Source organism: Hyperolius riggenbachi, chromosome 2 (genome assembly GCF_040937935.1).
Source record: "Hyperolius riggenbachi isolate aHypRig1 chromosome 2, aHypRig1.pri, whole genome shotgun sequence".
Classification (NCBI taxonomy): domain Eukaryota; kingdom Metazoa; phylum Chordata; class Amphibia; order Anura; family Hyperoliidae; genus Hyperolius; species Hyperolius riggenbachi.
In genome coordinates, this window is record NC_090647.1 from 120,806,127 (window position 1) to 120,814,858 (window position 8,732).

The 8,732-nt window shown below is 37.3% G+C and overlaps 1 protein-coding gene across 1 annotated transcript; it reads left to right on the top strand.

Annotated features, from left to right (window-relative positions):
• Positions 1-1,108: 1,108 nt before the first annotated feature.
• Positions 1,109-6,266, top strand: NEUROD4 (neuronal differentiation 4). The gene is made up of 2 exons (XM_068267304.1): positions 1,109-1,253; positions 3,312-6,266. The coding sequence occupies exon 2, from the start codon at positions 3,348-3,350 to the stop codon at positions 4,293-4,295; it is 948 nt and encodes a 315-aa protein (XP_068123405.1). The 5' UTR covers positions 1,109-1,253; positions 3,312-3,347; the 3' UTR covers positions 4,296-6,266.
• The last annotated feature ends 2,466 nt before the right edge of the window (positions 6,267-8,732 follow it).

Consider the following 8,732-nt stretch of genomic DNA (forward strand, 5'->3'; position numbering starts at 1 on the left):
GCCTAATTGGCTACACTGGGCCTGCTGACTGTGATGTAGAGGGTCAAAGTTGACCCTCATGGTGCATTATGGGGCAAACCGAACTTCCGCAAAAGTTCGCCTGCGGGACGCGAACGCGAACCACGGAAGTTCGCATGGAACCGTTCGCAGGCGAACCGTTCGGCCCAACTCTACTAGGGAATTAAGGGAGGAGTGACAGCTGGGGCAGCCAGCTCACTTGATGTGCAGTTCAGCAGGGGGTTGTAAGTTCATGGATGTCGAAGTGAAAGGTGCCAGGACATCCGTGCCTATAGGCTCCTGTGATGTAAATCCGGGCCTGTCTATAGGTATGGTGAAATGAAATACCAAAGCTAAATTAGGTTGTAACCAGAAATAGCAGAGTATTGATAATTGCTTTGCTGATATTCTGATCACCAGAAGCTGACAATGAATCAAACCATGCTGAATTCATACATACCTCATAGAAGAAAACAGAGCACATATAGAAAGCCCCTGCAAACAGAAAGCACATACAAACTCCATGCAGATAGTGTCCTGGCTGGGATTCAATCTAGGGAGGTACAACTAAGACCACAAGACAACAACATTGCTGATTCTCAGAGCATGTCGATGCTACATTAAACTTCAGTACAAAGTAATTATATAGGAGACATATACATGGTAGCAGAAGGCAGAAATCCCGGCGTGTTCTGATAATTTAATCCTCATTTTAGTTTATATTGTATTTGTAAAAAATAGTTTGCATGTACCTGCAGATGTATGAAAGTAATTCCAAAGCACTCAAACATACATTTATTACACAGGATACTCCTCTCCTCCTCATTCATTTCACTGTAAGCCATGTACTTCATTTAGCGTTCAGCATCCATGCTTAATAAATACTGGATGATAATAACAATAATAAAATACATGTGGCTGAATTAAGTAAAAAAAAAACCAAAATCCTTGTAATGCAGTTCTCTGCGCTGACCACAGATGTTGTGTAGTGGACTGGAATGGGTTAAGATCTGTAGCTGAGAGGGGACCACCAAAATCCTTGAGCTCAGCCTCCAATGAGGGGCTGGGCTTACTTACAACCTTAGTAAAGGGGATGGGATGGGGAAGTGTTCAGTGGAGCAGCAGTCAGTCACTCATACAGGGAGCTGTCCAGCTCTCCAGAAGGCTGAAGTGACTCAGGTGACAGAAGGCAGCATCCTATACACTGCCACAGCCAGGCTGCAATTCCCAGGCTTCTCTTTACACCAGATCGTAAGGTAAACACTGGACTACATTCTGATTGTATTTATTTCTGCCTTCTTTATAGTGCAAATCCTCCTGCTGTTATTTTGTCAGTTTTTTTTTTCTGAAAGTTATTTTTGGTTCTTAGAATTAATTGGTACTCTTTTAATTAAATATTTTGGATTTAACATAAATGGGTATGGGGGTAAACATCTCACAACGACAGCTTTGCTATATATAACAAGAAACATACGATACTATGATCTAGTTGATGGTTGATCCTTAGTTCCTAGCCTAGCTTTACATTACATGTTTGTTGGGTGAATTATTTTGATTTGATTTTTATTCTGATTAAACTAAAATTAAACATTACTTAAAACTTTTTTTCAGAGGCAATCTCTGATCATATAATACCCAGCAATGATAGTTTATTGGAGAAATCCCCCCCCCCCCCCAAAAAAAAAAATAAGTAAAATAAAAATGAAAGAACTAAATGCTTTAGCTCATTGGAGGTTGAAAAGGAGAGAAGGGATTTTAGTGGTGATTTTACAGTTAGTAGCTGCAGTGCTGCCTTGCATCTTTATACAAAGTAAAGTACCAGAGGGTGCAGGAAGGTTTATTCAGGCTGTGGAGGCATTGGCTGGAGATGAAGCAGATCTCTAGAACTTCTCAAACACTCTATGAAATTGTGTAAAGACATCTCAGAGTCAGAGGCACTGGCTGCCACTTGTCTTATATTGACTTATTTTGAGAATATTGCAAAGCACTGGAATAATACACATGCAATATTTTTAATAATGGGAATAATGTGCATCAGTTGTAAGAGGCCAATGCATTAAAACATTCAAGAACTTCATTATTAGGCAAATGTACATCATTTTATTTTATAAAAATAATAATAATTTTATTCTCAATGAACATATCCAGAGAACTTAAAGAGTCAGACTAGGAGAGAGAAAAAGAAAATATGCGAGAAAGAGAGTGCAAGATAGATAGATAAAGAGGAGAGAGAGAAATTAAAACCTGGTACATACATACAACTTTGATAGGCCAATGACTGGGAAATTGTACTACTTCGATGATGTATGGGTGCTAACTTACACAATCTGTTCATGGTATTCAAAGTCTGTTGGCCCTTATACTACATGGAGGTTGTAAAATTGGTCATTGATTGGCCAATTAAAATTGGATGTGTGTATGCACCTTTACAGAGTGAGATACAAAGAGAGACAAAAAGTGTGCGTGCATTGCAGACTATTTTGTAAAATCTGTGATGTATGCATCATATTATTATGCAACAATGCATAGATATCCAGTCTTTTCTACAGAGCCTATGATTCGTATTTGATTGTATAGCACTAGTTAACATTTTTCAAAAAGTAAAAAAAAAAGTAAGTTTAGTCAATATCACTGTGATAGCGCTTTGAAGATGCATCACATTTACTTAGTTACTTGGTGTTTCAAAATAAATTAATTTTGATTAGTTTGGTTTTAAAACAATTATTTACTGGTACCTCTTCTTTACTAATTGTATTCCTTTAGCCATTACTAAGGACAAACTGAATAGGTAGTATTCTTTATTAGCAAAAGACTAAACAATGAAAGCTAAAATCGAACTGGATAATTTCATTGTTAAAATCTGCAGCAATTGCTATCTACAGGATTATAAGAAGATGAAACTCTGATGGGATAAATTGTGAACACCTCTGCTTACTATGAATTGCTTGTTTTTTTCTCATTATCAGAACAAAGGGTGTGTTATATTATACAATTTTGCATTGGATTTTTATTTGGGCATAAAGTGCAATGAGTAAAAAGTTATATATTATTAAACATAACTGCAACAAAAACATAGGGACTGCTGCTGATTTGAATGAGTTGGTATATTCAGCTGCATTTTTTCAATAAATGATGAAGCCTTTCACAAGCATAAGATTAGCATACAAAATAATGATTATTATCTATCTTTATAATATCTGCTCTGTATTGCCTATGTTATTATTTATTTTGATATATATAGTATCTGAAGCTTAGCATGCTAGTGATTTTCGTTCTCTATATTTAACTTTTTCTTATGTGGTGTCCTGTTGCAGAATACACTGCTGAGTGGGATAAATAGGACCAGAGAAATGTCTGAGATGGTCAGTGTTCATGGCTGGATGGAGGAGGCCCTCAGTTCTCAAGATGAGATGGAGGATGTAAGTCAGAGGCAGTCCGCTTTTGGCATGCTTGGTTTGAGTCATGAAGAACATGGGAGTATTGATGGAGAGGAAGACGAGGAAGAAGAGGAGGATGGAGAAAAGCCAAAAAAGAGGGGACCCAAGAAAAAGAAGATGACCAAAGCTAGATTGGAGAGGTTCCGTGTGCGGAGAGTTAAAGCCAATGCCAGGGAGCGCTCAAGAATGCATGGACTCAATGATGCCCTGGATAACCTAAGGAGGGTTATGCCTTGCTACTCTAAAACACAAAAGCTCTCTAAGATTGAGACCCTTCGGTTGGCCAGAAATTACATATGGGCATTATCGGAAGTCCTGGAAAGAGGTCAGACAACAGAGGAAAAAGGATTCCTGGAAATGCTCTGCAAAGGTCTATCACAACCCACAAGTAATCTGGTGGCTGGCTGTCTGCAGCTTGGACCTCAGTCAATGTTCATGGAAAAACATGAAGATAAGCCACATATGTGTGACTCCTCAATCACCGGTCATGCTTACAGCTACCAATCTCCTGGTCTCCCAAGTCCTCCCTATGGCACTATCGAGGCTCACCATTTGCACTTGAAAGCACCCACTTTTAAAACTGTAGTAGACCCATCTATGGTAAACCATACCCTAAACTGTACCACCCCTCCTTATGAAGGCGCTCTAACTCCGCCACTTAGCATTAGTGGCAATTTTTCCTTGAAACAAGATGGCTCACCAGATTTGGACAAACCCTATGGATTTCGATCCCATTATCCCTCTCTTGGGCTTGGTTCTCATGGGCATGCCACCCACTTTCAAACTGCAGTCCCACGATATGAAATTCCTATAGACATGGCTTATGAATCATACCCACATCATGCCATTTTTACCGAGTAATTGCACCAAGCAGAGAGGACGTATTAAAGAACTTGACCTAGATATTTTTGGATGTCAACTGATTTTTGAAAAAAGATAGGACTTCATCTTCTTCTAATTTCTCTTCAGCTTGTCAGGAATAATAGGACGTTTTCATCATGTCAGATCATTTCCGATATGTTAGTATGTATAGCATATTTAGTTCTAAGATTGATTGATGTAGGTTATTTGCTTGGTTGTTGTTTTACCACATTTTCCATCTTTATGTGAGTGACTGTGGAACCATATAATGTTTCATAAACAGAGATTTTTTCAAACACAATATTCCAGAAAGCGTCTAAAAAAATTCAGGGTAATGGAAGAACTACAAACATTTCTACAATATTTCCAGACTTTTCATTTTTGCAATTTTTACACCTAACTCTGAAATTATGACCCATATGCAATTCACTTTTTCTCCTGAGATCCTAGGAGATAATTTTCATATTTTCTTTCAAATTACTTTTAAGCATGTAATAAAAAAAAGTACATACAAGTTGGTGAAAAAGTACCATCAAAATTATTTTGAGTGTTTTCTTGCTTGCTGGTGGTTTAAAAGGCATTTTTTAACAAGGTGTAAAAATATCAAGTAGGAGAAAACTGAGGAGAAAAAGTGAATTGCAAATGGGACAATGTGCAGGGATTTCCTTAGGTTTTGATAGAAATATCTAATTATTTGCAAAATGATAAAAATGATTAGCAAACATAGGACCCTTAAAAATTCCAAAGCAAATTAGCAAATTTGTCCTTATGATATAAGCTGCATAGTCATAAAATTTAGACCAATTATCCCCAGAGATAGCAGCAAATGCATAAAAATGCAATTTAATGTAAGAAAGCCACTAAAGACCCACATTGTCACCAAACACCTAAGCAAACGCACAATGACTAGTAGCACTTTTTTATATAACAGAACAGTTTGTAATAGTGTAAGAAGACTTAAAAAAATGTACATTCAGATTGTTTTAAACCTTTTTTTTGTAAATCATACACTAGGAAGAGTAAACACAATATCAGGGACGGATCTAGGGGGGGGGGGGGTTCAGGTGGGTATTTTGCCCCAGGCGCAGTTTGTTGAATTCTTAAAAAGGCAGCAAAATTTGGATGGGGAATGGCAGTTTAGGTGCCAAAACGTGATCTTTAGGCACCAAAACCTGACCTTTAGGTGGCAAAACTGGATGGGGAATGGCAGTTTAGGCGCCAAAACCTGACCTTTAGGCGCCAAAACCTGACCTTGCCCCAGGCGCAACTTGGTCTAGATCCGTTCCTGCACAATATGCACATAATATGCCATCATTACATAAGGACATCTAAGCGGATGGGAAGTGAAACTAATTGTCAGTTCAGTAGTGCTTTCAATGAGAAAAAAAAGCACAGACAGAGAGCTAAATAGTTGCACTAATGTTTGGTGTTATTCTGTATATTATTTTTTTTTTTAATACATTGTATGTGTGATGCTTGTGAGTTGTTCCATGTTACTAAAATGTTTAAAAGAACAAATACAAGTATTGTGCTATTGGCCATACAGAATACGTGTTTACAGACAGATAAAAAACAAACATTGTTGGCAAAAAACACAGCTTGACATTATTAGCATGCATGGTATTGTTTTTTATATTTATTTAATTTCTTGAACTTATTATTATGGTGCTTGTTGAATGATGTCCTTAGTTGATTTCTTTTTTTTTAACCTTTGATTGTTCACTAGCTATGCCATGTTATTTATCAATTTTAATTTATTAATTTAATTTAAAATATTTATTTTAATGACTTTTTATGCTGTACAATATTCTTTTTTTTCCTTTGCTGTCACCAACTGAGTTTTCTGTAAAACTGCTAGACACTGTGAGATACACTGTATTACCCACTAATCTGAGATTTTACTGTCATGATGTAATGATAACTATTGCAAAGACAAATATATATGTTCTAGATTTTCATATTTTGAATGAACACGTTTTTATTCTACTTTCTTTGTGACATTATTATATTTCAGCTACACTTTGTATACTTTATGATCCATTAGATATCTACGGTAATATTCCTCATTCGTTTCATAAAAAATGTTGTGCTCTGGTTCTAGCTAATTGGTTAGAAAAAGAATTGCCTTCAAAAAACATATCAGGCACAGGATTCATTCACTCAGTATCAGTATGTTTTCCCTTGTTCAAATCAGGAGAAATAATATTTCTTTCACTGAGATGATCCTAGTGTTCCGCTGCTCCACAATGTAACTGGCTGTGTGTACCTTCCTTCACTCAAAATCAACTTCCCCAGAATCAGCAGCTACAGTCTGTATCCTGGTTAGTGTCTGCCTTATCTGAGTTAATGATCCATTTAGGAACCTTATTCATTTCATATCTGTAGTTATCTAGAGTTACATAGTAACAAAGTGGGTAAGCCGGCACTTGCTGTGTAATGTCATTTATTCCAAAGGTGGTATAACATCATATCACAAAGACAATATGAAGAAAGTGGACATACCATGTAAGAAGGCTGTTGTAGGTGGGTGGGTGCTGGGCACAGAAGAGCCTGACGGCCGTTTCGCGCTATGTACGCGCTTCCACGGAGGCATAGCCTCCGTGGAAGCGCGTACATAGCGTGAAACGGCCGTCAGGCTCTTCTGTGCCCAGCACCCACCCACCTACAACAGCCTTCTTACATGGTATGTCCACTTTCTTCATATTGTCTTTGTGATATGATGTTATACCACCTTTGGAATAAATGACATTACACAGCAAGTGCCGGCTTACCCACTTTGTTACTATGTATGCATCTACTATCCACTTGCAAGCCTGAGCACGCTGTCTGCACCGAAGGTTTAGAAGACTGTTTTTCCTGCCGTTTCCCTCCCAGCGCATCTAGTTAGCTGTAGTGCCGACTCCGCTCCTTCTTTTCCACTTGTGCTACACTCAACGTTATCTAGAGTTATCTGGCGGTAACAAACTAATGAAGCACTTACTCCTCCCCAGCCCCCACTTCCTCTTCTTGAGCAATACCACGGATATGGAGTACAATATGGGAGCAATGTTTTTATGTAAAGCAGGAAACAGGAACAAGTGTGCTCACCATATTAAAGTGGTCTGAAAGTCAGCATATCTACTTTGCTGTAAAAGATTCATCACAGCTTGAAAGCTACTATCCCAGAATTTGTTTTTAGCAGAACATCACTGAAATGGTTAAACAAAGCACTCTGTCCTGCTATTCAGCTTCAAATCTGCATCCAAACTGGAGATAACAGTATCGTTGTTTGCATTCTAATGTTGATACGTGTGTAAATACAGTGTAACAATTGAAAAGGAGCTCTCTCCGAAGCTCTCTGTGCTTCAAGCACACAAACAAACAGCTCAGAACAGCTAATTAGAAGATGTTAATATATAATAAAAAGCAGTTTGAATAAAATGCAATGGCAGGTTTCAGGGCACAATAAACGACACTTTGGAAACTTGTAATTTGTAAACAGACAATATTACAAATGCACAAAAGCAAATATGATAACTGTATGAGTAATAAAAAGTAGGAAAACCCATTTTTATTGAATGTTATGTTGGAGTTTCAGACCACTTTAACACAGATTGACATATGTCTTATTGACTTTTTTTTTTTGCATGCAGGGCTACTTTACAATAATTTAAGAATACAGTTACATAACTTAAAGTGAACCCAAGGTGAAAATAAACTGATAAGATAAACAATTGGATCTGTCCCACTACTCCTAAAAATGACTTTTTTAGACATCTAATGGTTTTACTTTATGTATAAACACTTACAAAGTAGATTTAATGTTTTGTAGTCTCTGCTCCTTTGCAGCGTCTCAAGAGTCCCGGAGTGAAAATACAAAAACTATTAACCTTTTTATGTAGCCCTTGCAGTCATACGCTCAGTTATCTGCTTAGGAAAGTGTTTTATAGATGTAATTAGTTATCAGTGAGGGACGCTATAGCCTGACTGGGTCTTGATTGGAGAAAAACTGTCAGTAGCATAGCTGGATATTAACTCTTTCAGGCAGGGAAAAAAATAGAGTACAGCATAGGTCTACATCACGTCTTTGATCTATATCTCATGTCTAATTCATGACGTCACATGTAATCTCTGGTAAACTTTAAAAAGCAAAAAAAATAGCTATTAATCATGCAAGTATATGTTGTTATTTATTTGCTTCAGTAGGGGATATGTAATGACAGCATTGCATTTCTGTCTACAATTTCTGATGAAGCTTTGCATTTTTGTCTGTAACCCTATGTATTGGTTCAGCTAGCAACCAGTGGGTATTTTACTATCTAAAGGTATACTGATATCAGCTTATTAATTACTAATCATGTTGGCAGTCCAAAAGCCCTCTTTCCTGCTGTTTCCTTGTTCAGATTACAGACAAAGTTTCCATTGTCAGCAACACTGCAATCTACATTATGTTATTCT

Coding starts and splice junctions, on each gene's coding strand:
- NEUROD4 (XM_068267304.1), top strand. CDS start 3,348: ATGTCTGAGATGGTCAGTGTTCATGGCTGGATGGAGGAGGCCCTCAGT.